This window comes from Chelonoidis abingdonii, chromosome 8 (assembly GCF_003597395.2).
Source record: "Chelonoidis abingdonii isolate Lonesome George chromosome 8, CheloAbing_2.0, whole genome shotgun sequence".
Lineage (NCBI taxonomy): Eukaryota > Metazoa > Chordata > Testudines > Testudinidae > Chelonoidis > Chelonoidis abingdonii.
In genome coordinates, this window is record NC_133776.1 from 86,041,696 (window position 1) to 86,064,290 (window position 22,595).

General features: G+C 40.8%; 1 protein-coding gene across 4 annotated transcripts in view; it reads right to left on the minus strand.

Annotated features, from left to right (window-relative positions):
• Positions 1-22,595, minus strand: part of ATRX (ATRX chromatin remodeler) — a 157,098-nt gene that overhangs the window by 76,137 nt on the left and 58,366 nt on the right. For all 4 annotated transcript variants that reach the window (XM_075068804.1, XM_075068803.1, XM_075068805.1 and 1 more), the window contains 4 exons: positions 17,580-17,710; positions 15,943-16,122; positions 12,793-12,886; positions 9,424-9,532 (listed from right to left, as the gene is read on the minus strand). In XM_075068804.1, coding sequence (XP_074924905.1) covers positions 9,424-9,532; positions 12,793-12,886; positions 15,943-16,122; positions 17,580-17,710 — 514 coding nt within the window. The remainder of the gene's footprint in view (positions 1-9,423; positions 9,533-12,792; positions 12,887-15,942; positions 16,123-17,579; positions 17,711-22,595) is intronic.

Below are 22,595 nucleotides of genomic sequence, written 5' to 3' on the forward strand. Positions count from 1 at the left end.
TAGCACCTTGTGCTAACAGTTTAACACATTTAAAAAACACAGCTTACATTTTAAATTATGCCTACACAAAGATGGTAAGGGGTGTTTTCAAATAACGTTGCTAACAATGAAAAAAGCACTCTTTTCCTTTTCAACTAGACATACCCATACCTGGACCTAAATCCACTTCTACCACCAGTAATTTCAGTTGTGATAACACAAAGGGAAGCTTATATTTTCCTCTCCATTCCTGCTATTCAATGTGGTATAACCAGCAAAATCCACTGGTCAGGTGGATAATGACTCTTTCAAGTTTGGTTAAGAAATTCCACTTTACTTAAAAGTAATAGCTGTGTGTCTTCACCTAACTCCGAAACGTAGCTTGTTTCAGTTTCTATTAATGGAATTTTATCTAGTCTGCTCAACAGTTTTCTTATTTAAGAAAAAATGGTTATGTAACAAAGTTCGGTTTTGGCTTGTTTTACCTAAAGTATTTGTTTTTACTGTTCATATGGTCTGTTTCATGGCTTGAAAGAATATAAATCAAAATCTAAAGAGAAATTAAATATGTACTAAATCAAATAGTTTATCATCAGGAACATTTGATTTTAAAATAAAGTCTTATATCTGAAATGTCCTTCAGCCACAGGGTTAACAAGCTACTTCTAAAACAGAAAAAAAGACGGTTACTCACCTTTGTAACTGTTGTTCTTTGAGATGTGTTGCTCATATCCATTCCAGTTAGGTGTGCGCACGCCGCGTGCAAGATTTTTTACCCTAGCAAACACTGGTCGGTTGGGTGCCCTCTGACCTCGCGCCGCCGTATATACCTCGACCCAGCCGCCCTTCAGTTCCTCTTCCGGCACCGACAGAGGGAAAGAGGCGGGTTGGAATGATATGAGCAACACATCTCGAAGAACAACAGTGACAAACGGTGAGTAACCGTTTTTTTTCTCGAGTTAGCTTTAGCTTCATATCATTACATTAGGGTGATTCCGCAGGCCTTTGTAGGCGTGGGTCGGACTGAATATTGGCCAAAATGTAAAACTGCTGAGCCCAGGCTTCAGCATCTCTGACTGTTTGCAACCAAGAGCATTAATGCGAAGCAAGAGTATGCACCGAGACCATTGAAGCTGCGCGATTAGTCTCGTGGGGGAACCGCGTCATCAAGCGGCAGGATCTGAAGCCTGAGCCCCTGGTTACAATGCATGTTTGATGTGGCTTGGGAAATGTGAAGCCAATCATTAACCAAGCGTGGGTGCACGTCATCACCCAAATTGAGATCCTCTGAGAGGAAACAGTAGGGCTTTCTTCAGTCTGCTACTATGCGACCGAGAGTTGGGCGCGTGTCATTGGAAATGTTTTAGCCCACTCAACATTAAATTGCGAGCGCTTACATACTCCCGAAGAGTGCAATTTTTGTCCCCCCTGTTTTTGGTGTGGGTTAACAAGAAAGGCCGAAACCCCCACCTTAGGGAGAAAAGCCAGGGTGTGGTCCATAACCCACCTCTGTTCTTTTGGACATTAGTGTTGTGGGCGGAACAACCGCTAAAGAGCCCTGAGCTCGGAGATCGTTCTGGCCGATGTAATGGCTACGAGGAAAGCTGTCTTCCCAGACAGCTTATAGCAGCGAGCAGGTCGCTAACGCTCAAATGGAGGGACATAAGTTCTAGTTAAAACCAGGTTTGAGGTCCAGGTGGGGCTGGGCGCGTACCTAAGGGTGTAAGCGCTTCCAAAGCCCTGAGGAACCTCGAAACAGAGAGTGTGGAACATAGACTGACCACCTTTAGCCTGCGGTGGAAAGGTAGAGATGGCTGCCAAGCGTACCCTCAGTGATGACACCGCTAGGCCCTGCTTTTGTAGGCCAGAGGGTAGTCCAAAATAGAGGGGATTGAGACCTCAGTAGGAGTAAGCTTAAGTGTTTCACACCTGAAGGAGGAACGCTTCCACCTGGCCAGGTACGTTGACCAGGTGGAAGGCTTCCTGCTACCCCCAAGTCACGCAGCAGCCACACCATGAGGTGAAGAGACTGCAGGTCCGGGTGGTGAAGTCTGCCGTGGTCCTGAGGTATGAGGTCTGGGTGGAGTGGCAGGGTAATTGGGTTGGCTATTGACAGGCCGAGCACGTGGTGTATCAATGCTGCCTGGACCACGCTGGAGTGATCATGATGATGATGCACGCCCTTCCCCTGCGAAGTTTGAGCAGGACCCAATGAGCCGGGGGAATGGTGGGAAGGCATAAAGGAGTTGGCCCTTCCACGGCATAAGGACAGCGTCCGAGATCGGTCCCGGGGAGAGACCTTGGCAGGAGCAGAACCTTGGACATTTCCTGTTCTCGCGGTAAACGAACTGGTCCATATGTGGGGAAAAATCCCCACTTCTGGCAACAGAATGCATCACATCGGGCAGGGCGACCACTCATGAGACAGGAAAGACCTGCTGAGCCGAAGTGCCAAGGCGTTCCGAACGCCTGGGAGAAAGGATGCTACCAGATTTATCGAGTGGGCTATGCAAAAGTGCCAGAGATGGATGGCCTCCTGACAAAAGGAGGACGACCATGTCCCTCCCAGGTTGTTCATGTAGCACATGTCCGCTGCATTGGCTGTAAACACTGAGCACACCAGGTGGACTGCTCTCATTTTTGGACATTGATGTGGAACGCCAGCTCCTGAGAAGACCAAAGGCCGTAAGCTCGAAGGTTACTGAGGTGAGCACTGGAGCCGAGAGATGACATGTCCGTCGTCAGGGATAGTGAGGGCTGGGGCGGATGGAGCGGCATCCCTGCCCACATCAGGGAGGGAGTTAGCCACCATTCTAGGGAGCCTAGGGTGCTCGAGGGAATGGTGACTATTGCGACCGTTGGGCCCCTGTCCGGGCGGTACGCCGATTTGAGTCAAACTTGGAGAGGACAGAGGCAGAGCTTAGCGTGTTTGGTTACAAACTAGCAGGCAGCCATGGGACCCGGGAGACCGAGACAAGCGCGAGCCGAGGTCGTTGGGGAAGTTTGCAGACCTCGGATGATCGGTGCCATGGCCTGAAACTGTGGCAAGCAGGATACGGCTAGCTCGGAGTCCAGGATAGCCCCTAGGAAGTCTAACCTCTGCGTGGGAACCAGAGTGGATGCTTCCATACTGATCATCAGGCCTAGACATGTGAATAGGTCCCTGACGATGCCCACACGCTGAGTGACTTGTGTTTTGGAGTCTCCTCAGATAAGCCAATGTCCAGATGCGGAAAACGCATATCCGACGTCGGCGGAGGTGGGTGGCGACTACAGCCACACACTTGGTTAATGCCTGTGGGGCTGTAGAAAGGCCAAACAGCAGGACCGTAAACTGGAAGTACGACAGTTGGCTAGAAAGCGGAGGTATCTCCTGTGCGGAGGGAAGATGGCAATGTGAAAGTACGCGTCCTTCATATCGAGGGCGGCATACCAGTCTCCAGGATCCAAGGACAGGATAATGTTCCCAGGGATACCATGCGGAACTTCAACCTTATTATAAACTGGTTGAATCCTCGTAGGTCTAGGACAGGTCCGAGACCTCCGTACGAGTTGGGGATTAGGGAATAAGGGGAGTAAACCCTTTGCCCCCTTCGTCCATCGGCGTCTGCACCTCTTGTAAGAGGAATTGCGCCCGAGAGGAGTCCCTGAAGAGGGACAGGGTGGAACAAATTGGAGGTGGTACCCATACTCCGCCATGTGTAGGAGACAGCGAACTGAAGTTAACTGGGACCACGCCAAGAGAAGTAGGAGTGGGATCCCGCCTGTAACCGGTACGCCGCCCTCGGGTGCACCTTCGAAAGATTGTCTTTGGTCCCGGTGGTGATTGCGAGGGACCTCGATCTTGGCCCTCTAGGGGTCCTGACGGTGGTCGTCTGCGACCACCTCAGCCGCGCCGTCTGCCAAAGTCCTATCTGTGGCTAGGCACAGAGTGTGGCGGTGTGGCTGGGAACGGAAGGCCTGCAGTAGGTCGTCGGCGTATGCACGCTGAGAGAGAGCGCATTAGGACCCTGTTGTCCTTCAGGCTTTGCAGCCTGGGGTTGATTTCACCGCAAAGAGGCCTTTACCAACAAATGGTAAGTCGTGAAAGGCCGGAGGTTTGAAACCTGAAGCCATGAGATGCTCCTCATGGTAACGAGGCCTGGAGGGAAGCTTCTGGCCGCCTTTTCCCCTTCCTCCAAGAGGGCAGTGAACTCTTGGCGGGAGTCTTGATGGAGAAGCTCCATAAATTTATCCACCGCCATCCAGGTGTTATGATTATAGGGGCTAAGCAGGTCTTATTGATTTGCCATGCAGGGCTATAAGACCCTTGCAGAGTACATCTTGCGGCTGAGAAGGGTCATTCGCCTAGCCCCCTTCGATTTCAGGGCTGGCGCCTGCTGGCCATACCGTTCCCTTTTCTTAACCAACTGAATGACTAGTGAGCAGGGAGGAGGACGGACAGACAAGTAGTCGTACCCTCCATAGAGAATCGGCATTAGCCTGGATGGTCCGAATAAACGGGTAGAGCCCCTCTAGCGGGGCAATCGCGGATAGAATGTCCACTACCGGGTCCCCTACCTCCGGGACCTCCTGCACCTGGAGGTCTGCATTGAGCCCTACCCTCCATAGGAGGTCCTGATGGGCTCTCAGGTTGTTGGTGGGCACACCAGAATCGTGGTCCTGAGCATAAGAGCTGTCCGCATGGGAAGACACTGATGCGTGTCCGGATGGCCATGGAGGTGCTGAAAAATCATGGGCAGAGTCTCTGACTCTATCAGACCTTGCCCAACTCGGCACCTGGGACTGGTACCGGAAGGCGCACTGGTACCTGGAACGAGATCTGGACCTGTGACCAGAGCGGTGCCAGGAGGTCGACCGAGATCTCGAGGTTGGGACCGGCAACGGGAGTCTCAGTGCCTGTAGCGGTGCTGGGAGCCGGAACGGTGCCGAGATTATCGGGTCGGTGAACGGGACACCAACCGGTGCGGTGAGTGCGACCGGTGCCGAGGAGAACAGCATTGGGACTGCAAATGGTGTCGGGAGCGGGAGTGCCGACGGGACCTGGAGCATCTGCAGGACCGTGATCATGAACGGTGCCACTCTGCTGCACTGACAGAGGATGGTTGTATCACGGAGGCTTGCCAAGAGGCTGTATTACCTGCACCGGCAGTGCCGGGGGTTCAGGCGGCCTCTACTCTGTCATGGCAATGAGATCCCTCGCCATTAGGAATGTCTCCGGCGTGGAGGGAACAGTAAGCTCGACCACAGTACGTACGAGGGAGCAGTCAGGCACTGGATTCGACGGCCCTTGTGGGACTGGGATCGACGGTGCCGACGTTGTCGGTGCCTCGGCGGGTGTTGGTGCCGGGCGATCCGACTTAGATGAGCTCTCTGGCACGGAAGCAGCAGGAGCAGGAAGCTCAACCACGGCGCGTGCCGGGGAGCAGTCAGGCACTTGATTCGACGGCCGTTGTGAGACCAGGATCGACGGTGCCGACGTTGTCAGTGCCACGGCAGGAGTCGGTACCGGGCGATCCAACTTAGACGAGCTCTCTGGCTGCGGTGCAGTTGGCACAGAAGCAGCAGGAGCAGGGAGCTCAACCACGGTGTGTGCCGGGGAGCTGTCGGGCACTGGCAGGAGGAGTCGTGTGCTTCCTCGACCTGAAAGAGAGGGAGCGGTGCCGAGACAACTTCGGTGCTGGCAACGGCCGGTGCCGGCGGGGTCCAGTGCCAGGGAGGCGCTTCTGTCCACCGAGTGGCCAGCGCTCGGTGCAGAAAGTGGAGGATAAATGAAAGTGCCGCTCCATGTTGTTCTTAGCTTAAAAGCCTTGCAAATGGGGCACTTAGCTGTGAAATGCGATTCGCCGAGGCACCGCAAACATGAGTTGTGTGGATCTCCTTTCAGCAATGGCCTGTGGCAGGCCAAGCACGGTTTAAGAACCGGTGAGCCGGGCATGGGCTCCGGCACCGGTTGCGGGGAAGGGGCTACTCCCCGAACCCCACTAACTATTACTAAACTAACTATGCTAGTAAAGAAAAAACGCATAAGTATATAAATATATATATAAAAGGATTATAACTATATAACTATATACACGAAAACTACGAGTAGCTAGGGAAGTGGAGGTCAGCTAAGCTGTGCTCCACTGTTCCAACGACCGACATGGGCGGTAAGAAGGAACTGAAGGGCGGCTGGGTCGGCAGGGGTATATATCCGGCACCATAGCAGCGCCACTCCAGGGGGCACCCAGCCGACCCACCGAGTGTTGCTAGGGTAAAAATCTTCTGACGAATGTGCATGTGGCGTGCGCACACCTAACTGGAATCAATATGAGCAAGCACTCGAAGAAGAATCAACCATTAGAAAGTCTAAGGACAATGAAAGAAAAAAAATTATTCCACTGTACAATCTATAGGTTTAAAATTTGAGTACGCTGTTAAGCAGTTAGAGAAAAAAGGGATTATTCTGACTGAAAAGTGATCTCTATAGATAACCAGGTTAGAGATCTGCAGGCGAAATCAAAAATTGGGAAGAACTCTCTCACTTCTTCACTGTAATGGCTGAAAACTGGACTGTTCACTGTAAAAAAAGATGTTTCTTTGAGCTCTAAATGTGACTCCTTGGGAAATATTCTGAAAAACAGAAATGTAACAAAAAGGTTGGATTTTCCCCCTCACAGACAATATACTGAGACAACTTTTAACTGAGACTTGAAATAATAATCCAGTTGAAAGGGCTTTTTAAATCTCCATTATGGATATCAACTAAAAAAAACTGGATCCTTAAGTAGAAAAATATGCCAGCTGAACTATTCTTTTCAGACAGTAATTCACACAACTTTCATTATTTCCAAAGTGAAAGAAAGTTGTAAGGGGTTTATTTAAAGTTGTGAAATAGCTACTAACTAGTCTAAACAACACTACATAAGAGCACTACTGTATATTCCCGCATTTTAAAAAAATGTATACAGAGTTGCTGTGTTATACCTTCTTAAATTAAGGGACAAACTTCAATAATAAATGTATTTTTTAAGTTTGTGAAGAAACAAAATATTTGCTTGATACAACAATTATGGAGAACAACTTTACTAAAAACAGTCAGGACACTCTCGCAACTGATTTTGATGGTTTAACAGCTTGTATCTATCCTTTAGATCGGTGGTTCCCAAAAACTTCCGCTGCTTGTGCAGGGAAAGCCCCTGGCGGGCCGGGCAGGTTTGTTTATCTGCTGCGTCCGTAGGTTCAGCCAATCGTGGCTCCCACTGGCCACGGTTCGCTGCTCCAGGCCAATGGGAGCTGCTAGAAGTGGTGCAGGCAGAGGGACGTTCTAAAATAGCAAGCAGTTATAACTTGTGTGCCAATGAATTCTCTGTTTCTATGAATTAAATAAAGATAAAAACTCAACAATCGGCTCAGTACATATTTTATTTTACACTATTGCACCTAAGAAATTTTTTTTTTTTTTATATTTTCTATTTCTTTCCACTTGAATAAACTGAGGATCTTTCTGCATACACAAGACAAACATACTTGGTGGTTTCTCATTTTAATCTTGAATATTTACTATTACTGTATGCCTGTATTTTTCAGAAAACGTCCACTGATTAAACAAAATGTACATTTTATTCTATAGGTAGTCATATACAGAAATAGATTATCAGTGCATTCATAAATAAAGAGGATATTCCAAAAAAAGTAAGACATTTTAAATCACCCGCTTTACATCTTTTCCCCCACAGTGTTCAGAGTTAGACACTATAATTGCACCATATTGTGAGATGTAATGAAACGTGTTCAACTGTTATTTAATGTGTGTTTTCAAATTTTGTCTAAATGCAAAATGTGTGTCTTGTTCAACATTTAAAAGATCAAAACCACTGGCTAGAATCGGGCATACTGTAGACAGCTGTTCCTCACAGAAGTCTGCCACTGCTCCTCAAACTCTCTCTTAATAATCCATATCCCTACTATTCCAGCACAGGGTCTCTGACTAAAGGGTATAACTAAAAACAAAAAATCAAGTGTGCAGAGATTTATATTATGTATTTGTTAGTATTAGAATAACATCCTATTTGAGGCTGGCTGGAGATGTGATAAGAATGGAAATGGGAAAAGAATGACCATCAAAGAAAGCGTGGGAGGAAGAAGAGAGCACGGAAGAACATAGTAGATCAAGGATTCAATGGAAAGACTCTGTCAAGAGAAGTTTGAAGAGAAAGGGACTGGAAGTCAAAGACCTACAAACAATTGCCATGGACCAGAAGGCGTGGCGAAGAACGGTGGGCACCTCCGACCCCATGTAAACAGGAAAAAGAGTCAAGAAGTGAAGTTTACAATAGAATAGCATCCAGAAGGTCGTCCAAATCAGGAATAGTGTCCCAATGCACTGGGGCTGTATGAACATGTAAGAGACCACCTTTAACCCTAACAGATTACAATTTAGTTTAAAACGAGATGCAACCGTGGAAATATTAGAGTGATGGGGGACAGAGGATGAGAGTGACACTGACAGGAAAATAAGATTACAAAAACAAGCTGCATGTAAAATTAACAGGTTTTAAATATTTTTAATAAAGAATGAATTAATAAAGGAATGAATATTAATAATATCAGTAATTCTCTTAGGTACCTATTATCAACTAGCAATATATTGGAAGTGTCACAGAAGAACAGAATCTCAAGTATGAGTCTGAAGGCTGCCAGAGTACTGGGCTTTATGGATTAGTTTGTAGTGTATAAAGAATGCCATCAGTGAATAAGATCATTTACACCAAACTTTTTTCACTGTGATATACTGTAATTTAGGTTTGGATTGAAGTCTCATAAGGCAGAAAAAGTGCCAAAAATAAAGACTCTTGAAAGACCTCAGAAGCTTAGGTATACAGTCATCTCTGATTGAAGTTTAATCTTGTTTGGCAGACTCAATCACCTACTAACAGTTCAGTGTAAAACTTGTAATTTTAATAAAGAGAATATTTGAATTAAAATTTTTAAATGATAGAAGACACACAGAAAATGAAGAGTCCCTAATTGCACTTTGTGAAAGCAAAATCTAGTTATCATTAAGATTATGATTTTTTCCACGGAGGTTGAGGAAGTCACGGAATTGATGACTTCCAGCGACACCCATGACTTCAGCTCGTAGTGGCTGGGAGCTGTGGGATAATCCAGTGCTTGGAGCTCTCGGACACCATGGGTGGTGGTGGGGGCCCTGGAGCTCCGAGAGGTACCCCACAGCTGCCTAGCCACTGTGGGCAGTGCAGGGACAACCCCCACAAGTTGAGCTCCCCATTTTGTCATGGATATTTTCAGGAAAAGTAACAAACAGGTCACGGGCTTCTGTGAATTTTTCTTCACTGCCCATGACCTGTCCATGACTTTCCCTAAAAATATCCATGACAAAATCTTAGTCATCATCGTTTCAACAATTTGGTCAGAATATAAGGCATTGCTGTATAGTACCTTGTTATTGTTTTCGCTAGAAGAATCCTCCTGAACTTTTATGCGTCGTCTTTTCTTTTTCTGCTTGTAACTGCGCTGATTTTCTTCTGCCTCAGCTTTCTTAGCAGATCTAAGAAATTGAAAAAAATCTCACTGATAAATAGCAGTGGATCAAATGTTTAGCTTTCCTTTTATAAAAGACTCTACTACTCAATCAAATGGCATATTTCTCTCTTTTCACCCTATAGACTAACATTATTTACAAGAAGAGAATCACTATTATATGAATATTCTAGAACAGGGGTAGGCAACCTATGGCATGTGTGCCGAAGGTGGCACGCGAACTGATTTTCAGGGGCACTCACGCTGCCCGGGTCCTGGCCACTGGTCCAGGGGGCTCCGCATTTTAATTTAATTTTAAATGAAGCTTCTTAAACATTTCAAAAACCTTATTTACTTTACATACAACAACAGTTTAGTTATATATTATAGACTCATAGAAAGAGACCTTCTAAAAACATTAAAATATATTACTGGCATGCAAAACCTTAAATTAGAGTGAATAAATGAAAACTTGGCACACCACTTCTGAAAGGTTGCCGACCTCTGTTCTATAATGATTAACTGTTTATTTCTTAACAGAAATGCAAAACAGTATGTTCTTTTTCAGATATGCAATAATGATGAGTTATTGACCTTATCAGGCAATAATGTAGTAGATTGCAGAGTTTACCAACTAGGTCCTATAATTTCTAAAGGGGTAAAGGAAAATGCCACTTTGTAGTTTTGTACTGAGTATTGAGACACCTACATTGTAACTGGTTTGTACACACATCACTTCCACAGCAAAATGGAATCAATGTTAGTGGTTTCTTCTCAAACCCTCTCTTTCACTCTATACAAACAGTAAGATTGGAACACTATTAAGAGCCCAAAAGCAAGCTATTCCGACGGGCAGGAAAGATAGAAAATGTGACAAAAGACCACCTTGGCTTAACCACGAGATCTTGCATGACCTACAAAATAAAAAGGAGTCATATAAAAAATGGAAACTAGGTCAGATTACAAAGGATGAATATAGGCAAACAACACAGGAATGCAGGGGCAAGATTAGAAAGGCAAAGGCACAAAATGAGCTCAAACTAGCTATGGGAATAAAGGGAAACAAGAAGACTTTTTATCAATACATTAGAAGCAAGAGGAAGACCAAGGACAGGGTAGGCCCACTGCTCAGTGAGGAGGGAGAAACAGTAACCGGAAACTTGGAAATGGCAGAGATGCTTAATGACTTCTTTGTTTCGGTCTTCACTGAGAAGTCTGAAGGAATGTCTAACATAGTGAATGCTTATGGGAAGGGGGTAGGTTTAGAAGATAAAATAAAAAAAGAGCAAGTTAAAAATCACTTAGAAAAGTTAGATGCCTGCAAGTCACCAGGGCCTGATGAAATGCATCCTAGAATACTCAAGGAGTTAATAGAGGAGGTATCTGAGCCTCTAGCTATTATCTTTGGAAAGTCATGGGAGACGGGAGAGATTCCAGAAGACTGGAAAAGGGCAAATATAGTGCCCATCTATAAAAAGGGAAATAAAAACAACCCAGGAAACTACAGACCAGTTAGTTTAACTTCTGTGCCAGGGAAGATAATGGAGCAAGTAATTAAAGAAATCATCTGCAAACACTTGGAAGGTGGTAAGGTGATAGGGAATAGCCAGCATGGATTTGTAAAGAACAAATCGTGTCAAACCAATCTGATAGCTTTCTTTGATAGGATAACGAGGCTTGTGGATAAGGGAGAAGCGGTGGATGTGGTATACCTAGACTTTAGTAAGGCATTTGATACGGTCTCGCATGATATCCTTATCGATAAACTAGGCAAATACAATTTAGATGGGGCTACTATAAGGTGGGTGCATAACTGGCTGGATAACCGTACTCAGAGAGTAGTTATTAATGGCTCCCAATCCTGCTGGAAAGGTATAACAAGTGGGGTTCCGCAGGGGTCTGTTTTGGGACCGGCTCTGTTCAATATCTTCATCAACGACTTAGATGTTGGCATAGAAAGTACGCTTATTAAGTTTGCAGACGATACCAAACTGGGAGGGATTGCAACTGCTTTGGAGGACAGGGTCAAAATTCAAAATGATCTGGACAAATTGGAGAAATGGTCTGAGGTAAACCGGATGAAGTTCAATAAAGACAAATGCAAAGTGCTCCACTTAGGAAGGAACAATCAGTTTCACACATACAGAATGGGAAGAGACTGTCTAGGAAGGAGTATGGCAGAAAGAGATCTAGGGGTCATAGTGGACCACAAGCTAAATATGAGTCAACAGTGTGATACTGTTGCAAAAAAAGCAAACGTGATTCTGGGATGCATTAACAGGTGTGTTGTAAACAAGACACGAGAAGTCATTCTTCCGCTCTACTCTGCGCTGGTTAGGCCTCAACTGGAGTATTGTGTCCAGTTCTGGGCACCGCATTTCAAGAAAGATGTGGAGAAATTGGAGAGGGTCCAGAGAAGAGCAACAAGAATGATTAAAGGTCTTGAGAACATGACCTATGAAGGAAGGCTGAAAGAATTGGGTTTATTTAGTTTGGAAAAGAGAAGACTGAGAGGGGACATGATAGCAGTTTTCAGGTATCTAAAAGGGTGTCATCAGGAGGAGGGAGAAAACTTGTTCACCTTAGCCTCTAATGATAGAACAAGAAGCAATGGGCTTAAACTGCAGCAAGGGAGATTTAGGTTGGACATTAGGAAAAAGTTCCTAACTGTCAGGGTAGTTAAACACTGGAATAAATTGCCTAGGGAGGTTGTGGAATCTCCATCTCTGGAGATATTTAAGAGTGGGTTAGATAAATGTCTATCAGGGATGGTCTAGACAGTATTTGGTCCCGCCATGAGGGCAGGGGACTGGACTCGATGACCTCTCGAGGTCCCTTCCAGTCCTAGAGTCTATAAATCTATGAATTACATCCTAGACAACTTCCAATAACCTCACTAAAACGCAATCCTTAATTAGAACCCATTGTTCCTTGACTCAAGCAAACTTGTTAGAAAAATACCAAGTGTTTTTAATGGTCTTATCATCTCACCTCCCAACTCTCCTAATTATACTGAGACATAAAAGAGGAAGTTTGAACTCTGACACTCAACTTCCAGGCTTCTGAGATAAATTACATTGCAGATACCGAAATTCTGTAAGGTGAATAACAAAAATTTAGTGTCTGATCCAAAACCCATTGAAATTAATGGCAGTCTTTGGATCAGGTTCTTAGAACACATATAAATGTTTCAGACATGGCATGTGACAGGATTGTACCTTCTGAATAAATCAGTTTAGAAAAAGCTCAACTGAGATGACTAGAACTAAAACTAATGTTTATTTATACCTTGTTCTAGGACGTTGCTCATCTTCAGATTCACTGACTTCTTCACTAACTCCAGATTCATGAAATTCTGAGTCATCTGAATCATCACTGCTTACTTTAAGAATAAAAAAAACATAGCAACCTCTGTTGTAACCTGAAGTAATATCAATATAGCTTTACTAATAATACAAAATTACTGTAATTTGTTTGAAATTAATTTCTGCTGCTCGCAGCACCTGTACATTCTTGGTCAATAAATGCCCACGTGTGCAGCTAAGAAAAAATATCTCAGTAAGGTAGTGCAATAGTTGTTTCAACAGAAAGAGCAGAGAAATAGCATGAAATGCCTGAAATGCAATTGATATGTCACACATGGTTTTGAACTGCTACATATTAAAAATCCAATGCAAATTTAAAAAAAAATAACTTAAAAGGTAATAAAGGAGGTCTTTTAAAGATATATTGTAAGTAATATGTTGTTAGAAACTCTAATATTAACAGTAATATTTTATGATTCTTTTTAATTCACTGAACAGTTTTGCTTGGATTTGATTTTCCTTTATTGGTCTAGTACAGTGGTCACCAACCAATCAATCCTGGAAAGTCTCCCAGTTGATCGTGATCTCTGGATAGGAAGCTGAACAGTTTTTCCCATTAAAACAGGAGAGGGGGTAGCTGAAGATAAGGTGTACATAAATAGATACTTATTCAAAACAAGTAAATACTCCCAGGGATGTTGAAGCCAATCAAGGTCCCCCAACCACGATAATGACAATGTAGGCTCAGGGTGCATTCAGAGGTTACAGCTGTTACTCGAGAGCTGCAAGAGCAGGAACAGAGGATCTACAGAGCCATCCTGCACTGTTTCCAAGGGTTGATAGCAGTGTTTCCTTCAAGCCCTGTGGAGTTCCTTATTTATAGCCATTTTAACTATGCTTTGTGCATAGGAGGTGGAATGTAGTATTTATCCAATTCATATTAAAATAAGTACTATAAAAAATCAAGTCAGTGACATAGAAAATAATCCCAGATTAGGACTTTTCTAGCTGAAAGGAGTTCTAAACAGAATCAATCATACCACCAGTAAAAGTTAATACACATAACCAAGTTTTAAAACATGCACAAATCTGAATATTTTATATGAAAACAAGAGCTCAACCCAGATTGAGACACTGTGACTGTTGGTGAAGTGCGTGGATTTAATATGCTGATGCAAAAGACTGAGTGAGAATACACGTTGCTTTACTCAGTCACACTAACGGCTAGTTATCTCTTTTTTATGGATTTTTCGGATATCAGCATTGCCAATGCCAATGAGCATTGTCAGGATCAACAATTTCTAAGAAATAAACAAAGGCAAATCTAAACCTTCTGTGCTTAGAGTTCATTTCATTTCTCCCATCTCGTGCAAAGTGTGTCACCTCTTTACACCAGATTGCCATCTATAATGATTTTATCATGAGCTCATTACATTTAAGTCATGAATACTCAAAAAGAAGCCAGTATCTATAGTTCATAATTTTGGGCGGGTCTGACTCATGATTTTTTAATGTTTGACATTTATAAGCAGCTAAAAATATAGTATGCTATTCAGTCCTATTTTATCATTTAAGATTAATTCTGAACACACTGGAAAGCTATACAGGTTTCTTACTAAATGGTATATGTTGCAATAAATAAATAAAATGCAACTCAGCAAATAAAAGAATATGAGTAATTGGGAGTTAAGTTTTTGTTTGTTTTATGTACTTGGAGAGGTATAATAATGGAGGATCAAGTCATTGAGCTATTTGAAGTTCAAGAAATTTTACTGCTCCAGGTCAGGGCTGAGGTAATTGAGGAGATTTATAACCAAAAGTTTCTAGAGATTGGTCCGGCCATGCCTTCGTCTGGCATTTTATTTGCTAAAATACTGTAAAAGTTACAATAATATCACAGAAGACACAAAAATTAGAAGTTTTATGGGGGAACACTATAAACATAATACAATAAAGGACAATTCATCTTTAGGTACATGGGAAACTACTCATGTATGGTATACTACCATTACAGCAACACTAAAAATATAACTATACTTTCAAATTGTGCAGTAGAGATGATTTGCTTCCAATGTAAACAAACCATTTACACTCTGAAATGCCCTGGTTATTGGAGTTTGCAACTGCTATAGCGGTGCTGGTCCCCGTTGGTCCCATGGTTATTAGATGCAAGAGATCTGCACTAACAGTCATTCCCTTGTTCCTCAACCCAGAAAAAGCTAGAAGAGCTGCATTCTTAGCTTTTTTAATAGAAGAAAAATGAGAAATAAACCCAAGTTTTCATTTAAGAGTTCCACCTGCAGTCCCATTGTGAACCACCTAAAAAGAACTTGGAGGGATGCAGAGTTTAACTCTCTAGGATGGTGGAAATTTCTGGTGACACAAGGGCCTATGTATAGTGTGAGGAAAAGATGGCAGTTGCAGGAGGAAGAGGAGGAAAAATTGGGTTTTCCTGAATTATACCTATTTGATTTGGTATTAAAATTTCAGGACTCAACCAGATTAACCTAATTTTTAGGGGGTGGGAGGAAGAGAGAGAGGGAGATTAAAAAGAGAGGAGGGGATGACAGCACAGGAAGAGGTGTGTAAAAATATACATTTTAAAATTCCTAGTTCAAAATTTGAGTTCTGTCCAAATTGTTTTAGTTTTAAATATATTGATTTAGTTTAAATGGACTTTAAGAAAATGTGTTCGAGTTATCATTATTTTTGAATTTGCTAGCTTTTGTCCTTCTAAATAAATCTTTCAAATACTTTCAATGATAGTTAGATTTTTTAATGATTATTTAATGAATCAAGAATTTACCAAATAATTTCATGGTGCGTTCACTGTCCCATGTTTAGAGATAGAGTATTTTGAAAACAAACAAACAAGAACTTTAATGACAAAAATTCAGTGACAACAACACCGTTTTCCCTTATTTGCTTGTAAAGTTGATGGCACTGACTTCATCAATCTCAACTGCAAAACAAGAAAACTAATGGTGTGAAGGTGTGAGAGGAGGTGTGAGGAAGACAACTTGGAATTCCAGGAAATCTTTTTTTCACCGGAAAGCTCCTTTACGCCACATAAATGAATATATTTCATTGAATCACAAATACATCCTGCCACACAAACATTTAAATTTTGTACCTTTCCTTCTATTTCTGCGTTTGCCTTCTTTTGTGTCTTTAGATTTTCCTTTTCTTTCTTCCTCAGATTCTCCATCACTCATACTTAGCTTGTGTCTCAGCAGTCTGTGTCTATATCTAGGCTTCTTAGACTCTTCATCATCTGAATCAGATTCAGAATTATCTTCCTTTTCATTCTCCTCTGTCAGAGAAAAATCAGCACAGAACTCATATGGGTAGCTATTTTGCTCATTTAAGTTGCATTTCACCTATTAAGTATTTCCAGGAAGATGTGATTGAACGAATGCACATAGGCACTTCCCCCTCCCACTCCGCCTTATCTTTGCAATGGAAACTGTTTGATTTTACAGTTATCACATGGATTATCAACGGAAGCAATTTTATTGTCTAGTCATACATATCTCGCATACTTCACTCCTGAGGAAATTCTGCACCACTGCGCATGCACCGAATTCATTTCCCTCAGAGATTTCTTTGTTTCCCTGAAGAAAATTCTGAGACTTCTGATAGGGAAGCAAAGGGAAGCTACGAGAGTGGTCACACACCCCTCCTCAGCAGCGCAGACAGGTCAGTCTGGGCTCCTGGAGCAGCCAGTAGAGACATAAAGCACTGTTGAGGGGGGAGGGGAAGGAAGGGAGGGCTTGGCAATCATGCCTGAGAGAGAGACACACACTGTCCCTCTCGCTTGCTCTTGCGGCATGCTCGACATGGAGCAGCAGCACGTGGGGGTGTTTCTGAGAAGGTAGGCATGTCCCCTAAGGGAGAGCAGAATGTAGCAGCCGGCCTGCTTAGTGAATTGTTCCCATTGTCTTTGTGAATTCCCCCAAGAGTATAAAACAGGTGTAAAAGTTTTACAGCTCCTTTACATATTGCCAGAGTGGTGTAAAGGACAGTATGGCCTTATAAATGCTTACTGATTTAATGATTAGAACTGAACTAAATTTTTGGACTGAAAAAATTTCCTCACAAAATGTGCTCCATGAACTGTTTGCTACTGACCTATCTGGACATGGTCAGTAGCCAATATAAATTGCAAGTTTGATTCCACAGCCCTCAGCAGCTCTTCAGTTGCCTATGATGCAACACTGAGCATATGGCTGCATATATTTGATGTCTAATAACTAGAAATAAAAGGTCAAACCTAGTTACATTACTATTAGACAAGGGGGCTTAGGGATTTTCTCCAGTGCCCCCAACTCCCATTCTCCATCCATTGCAATGTAGCTTAAATAAATTACCAAAATAATTGAAACCAGCATGATTATATTGCATTATTTTGACAAATAAAATATGCAGAATATTAAAATGCTGTATGCAGAATTTTTAATTTTGTGGTGCAGGATTCCCCCAGAAATAAATACCTGTATGTCTTCTTGTCTTTTATTAATCAAATATTGCTTAGCACATATTCGTTTCTAAATTGGTTATAAAGATATGATCACAAAGTAAAAATGTACTTTTACAGAAGTCAAAACAGAGAAACCCATATTGACTGAGTTCAGTTTAGCAGTTGGCATCAAAATATGTATGCTGTTTGGGGATTGTTTACTGATTTTGCTGTTATCTTTCCCTGAAAGACTTCTGAAATTATGACAGATTCTAAAGCACCACTTTTTTCTGCCACATTTTGGTGCTCACCGTCATCTTCTGCGTTTTCATTTTTCTTTCCTGTTTTCTTTTTTCCTTCATCTGATTCTTCATCTGAAGATGCATCCTCATCAGAGGAAAGATTGGCTTTGATTTCTTCTAAAAGCATTTTCTTGGCAATTCTTTGAAGTAAAACAAAAAATACTATGTATTCCATTGTCTACACAATTAATCAATGAATGACATGTAATCTTATATAATTCACAAGTTCAGTAACTGAGTTGTGAGCTCAGAAAGAATTATGAATAGAGAGCAATCATGGGTGGTAATGAGAGGATATTCTAACTGACATTTCATATGTTAAACATGATAATCTGCTTTGAAAATGGTTCTTTACAGTGCTCCCAAATAAGCACTTTCCAATTTTAAACCATGTTTAGTGTAGATTTATTCAACTGTGTTTTTTAAAGCAACATTTAATAACTTGGGCCTATTTTATTCCTCCCCACCAGTCCCATCTTCCATGTCAGTCACCCTTCTAATCAATTGTGATGCAATATTAAGCTGAACAATTTATTTATAGCTCTAATAGCCTCAAGAACACGCAAGTCTCTAGGACCAAGCCTCTAAACGATTAGAGACAAAAACAGTGTTAAAGCACCAGTTAATCTCTGGACAATTTCCTCTATGCATTTAATTAGTGGTAAAGGCAGTATGCACTGAACACCTTAAATTCTGAAGGTAAATGACATGCACTAAAATAATTTTTTATACTGTAACTCCACATTTTGCTCCTGACAGTTGTTCCTGAGGTATGTGTTACAATCCTTTATGTCTGTGCCCTTGTACTTCAAAGGAGATGCAGCAGGAATAAGTGCAGTGTTTTATAGGGCACACACGATTTCTCAGGAAGATGTGGTTGCAAACGGCTGGGAAAATCTACATCAGTGGAAGACCAGAGAAAAGGGATGAGAGCAATCTCACATCCCCTCAAACATCTGCCAGCAACCCTCTTAGGCATGTGACCCACAGATGAAGAAAACAGTGATTTGTCAAAAATTACGGGTCTATATAAACTTGCAGAGTCAGACTATTATCCCACTTCCTGCAGAACAAAAAAAAGGTTGATCAACTTTTCATAGCCACCCATTCCACCCCAAAAATATTTTCAGTTAAAATACAATAATTTAGACTATGAAAAACGCATTATTTACAGGATCTTTCAACAAAGGAAAATCCAGTATGAAAATACATACAGGAAAAGTGATGTACAAATGGACAAGAAAACTGTGGACTTAATCTGATACTTTACTTCAAGAGGGGGAAAAAGAATTGTCCCTCATAGGGGATCAGGTCCTATGGAACTGTGGAATAAAAATAGTAATATTTTTAAATATATTTCTACTGTTTGTAATGTTAACTGCAAGACTTCACGTATTTTCTCAAACAGACTCGATCATTTCAGCAGTAATGATGAAAAGCATTTTATATTTATATCTGTATTATTCAGAAAGGGGAAGTATCTATACCTAATCAGAAACCCAGCTCAAAAGCCAGGAAACTGAACAGTTCTATGCTTCATTTGGAACTGGCACAGAAACAACTGACCCTACTGTGTTGCTTTTTATGTCACACAATTCAATTAATTAGTAGTCACACTGAACTATAAAATATACATTTTATATTTTATTTTATTTTCCAGGAAGTAATTTGTGCCCCCAAAACAAGGCCAAATTTTCCAAGACCACACTATTTTATTTTCCCTCAGTTTTTGCAATTACACTTCAACCATACAATATTTTCCATCTTTTAATACGTTAATATATTTTCAAGTAAGAGTTCAACACTAGCATATGTTCAATTGTTACTAATTTAAAAGGAAGGGGGGAATTATCCAAGAGCACGAAGACTTTTATGGCTGGTGCACTAAGTCACACTGATCTGCAGCATCCTCAGTGGAAATATTAGGACATTAAAGAATTCTTTAACCCATACATAACTAGAGAGTCATGATGTAAAGCTATTTTTAAAAAACAAGTTTACCTAAAAGAGTTGCTTTGATTACTTATAAGAACAGACTTAATTTTGTGGACCTGACCCAACATTTATTGGTTCATATGGACAAAGTCCCATTAATTTCAATTAGCTTTGTATCAGTCCGTGTAGGAGAAATAAGACGAGCATGTAAATTTTAAATATTAATGAATTTGTGTAATATCTGACAGGAGGAATAAATGGTTACCTGTATTTGAAAATCTTCCCCATTTTGTAGTAGTTGTTTTTTTTTTAAATATTGTACTTATTTGCCCAGATCAGTTGTAATTTTCTCTAGAATACAATGGCTTGGATTCTCAAAAAAGGGGAACTATTTCCTTATTTTTAATTATTTCATAACTTTCATATATAAATTATTTTAACCTTGAAAGTATAATCTAGATAATGTAGACATCACCAGTAGGTTTGCTAGCTTTTACGTAAGAAACCCACTCAACACTGGGACGGGATTAAGGTTCTGAAATGAAAACAAATTTGCAAAAAACTTAATTTTAACTTCAGAAGTCTCAACATACTGTCCTGTACCAGCGCACCTAAACGATTTCACATTATCCTCACTAGTGCTAAAAGAGTTAGTAAAACTGAAATTGGATAACAAAGTCTTACCTGCATTGCAAGCCATCTTTTAAATATATATTTTAAATAAAGTGGATTTTGACTCTTAAAAGGAAGGGTTTTTTCACATTTACAGAATAATGTTTGCTGAGAGAATTCTAAAGAATACATTCATCAAAATTTCTTCACAAGTACAAACTCGAGTATGCACACATAGAATACTATTTCTTCTCTATTCCAGACTGCTCCTAATGATCCCCAGGTCATTGTCCACAGTACGATCATCTGCACTTCCTCAAGCTGAATAATTTTAATGATTACTAATTAATAAGCATTTCTGAAGCTGGCAGATAACTAAATAGTTTTATGTTCCATAAGATTAAAAACACTCATTTTTCAGCTAGTGAATGAAAGTTCAAACACTTCACATCAACAGGGGATGCAAGTATTTATTTAGTAGAAAAGATTCAAATTACGGGGCTCAAAAACTAGATTCTCACTATGTTCCACTGAAGTGGTACTCTAGTCTGAAAATGTAAAGCATGTTTAGAAATTAGGACTATTTTTCTACTTTTGGTGTAATCAAAGCATTATATATAATGAAATAGGTAAACAATACTGAAAAGACAGTGCTGAACAGATCAAACCCTATACTTGCTTCTGGTAAATGTTTGGCATAACAGTATTCACATCATCATGTGAAACTGGATGTTCAGTTCTTGAAATCAGTTTTATTAAGTTAAATTATAACTGGCCTCAATGTAATAAAATCTATTCCAACTTCAAATTCAACTTCCAAATCTTTAGAAGGTAATTAAGACTGAAGATGAACAATTACCTACACTGAAACTTTTATTCTTTTAAGCACTTGTTTAACCATCAAACTGCATAAGTGCCAAGACAATACAGGCTATGATAGTGTGAAAATCTGTTCCCCCCAATAAACCTGTGGGGGATTTATTTATTTATTTTCCTGGGAGCAGAGAACTGAGGTGGATTCTTAGCCAACATCAATTACAATTAAATGCTATAAAACTTTTACATGAAAATAAAAACAAAAACTGGGGTCAAGCGATCCACTCAATAGCACACTGGACTGCAAGTGAGGAGACTTGGATGCTAGTCCCAGCTCTGCCACTGACTTTCTGTATGATCTTTAGCAAGTTATTTCACATCTCTGTGACTCTGTTCCCCATGCCCTGTAATGTCTAAATAGGCAGTAACCTTTGGGCAAGGACTGACTCATTTATAGCTTGTCAAAATCTTGAGGCTACAATGTTGCCACTGTAAAACAAATTTAGTTAAGAATTTAACTAAAAATAATGATTAACACTATGTGTTAACATTCTTAATTAAATCATCTCAACTCACAGGTGGTGTGCATAAACACACATTAGTTATATGTATAATCAAATTGTCCAAAGTAAGCCGCTAAAGAGACAAAACCATAAGCCTGTGCTAATAGGAAGCACCATCCTTTAAGACTGAGTATTAAAAATTTAATTAAATGTAACCTTTAGTATATTTTTAATATTTAGTTGTATTTTTATTTATAGTTTTATATACGTATGTTTGACTGACATTTAGTACACACACAAAAATACTTTCCTTCAGATTAATAATCTACCAAATACTTTGTTCTATAGACTGTACTATGCTTTTGTTTCAATGATCTGATTTTCAAACTCTCATAGAAGTATTACAATTAAATTAAATGCTTGGACAAGAAAAATGTTTTACAAAAATTTATTGCATCCATCAAATACTTAAAGGCATTCTGCATTGATACACTATTTACCTCTTAATAAACAAAACTACTGCAAACATATTAACAGTACCATTTAAAAGATCAAAAGGACCAACAATAAACAAATACACAACATAAAATGACAGCATACAGTACTGCCTGTCATATTATGACCCACTCAGATATTGCACTTTGGCAAAGATGATTTCAAGACTTTTTAAAAAAATTATTCATGTCATTCACATTCAAATGTATTCAAAAAACAGAACTTCTAAACTAGAGACTTGCAACCATGAGTGACCACACTATAAATATCTCACTGGGTACTAGGTACCCTCTTTGGTCTGGTAGAAAAGAGGCAGCTTGTCTGAGAAACAGAGAAAATATTTTTTTTTAAGTTGTGTTAAGAATTTTTTTTTTAATCTTCTCAAAACATTTTCCATTTTTTTTACAATTTTGTACCAGTGATTATGGTACCAAGTACAATGAGTACTGAATGTAATAATAGTGAGTTCAGTTATCAATTACCTCCTGAAGGCTGGAAAGACTATTTGGTAACAGTTACCTCCCCCTACACTCAGAAATGTATATTCACAAAATATTTCCTAGATAAAAATTTAAACAATGATTCAGTTTGAAAAGTTACACAAACAGATTTTAACACCTAAAAGAAAATGTAATGATATTTAGTGATCAAACCTATTTTGTTC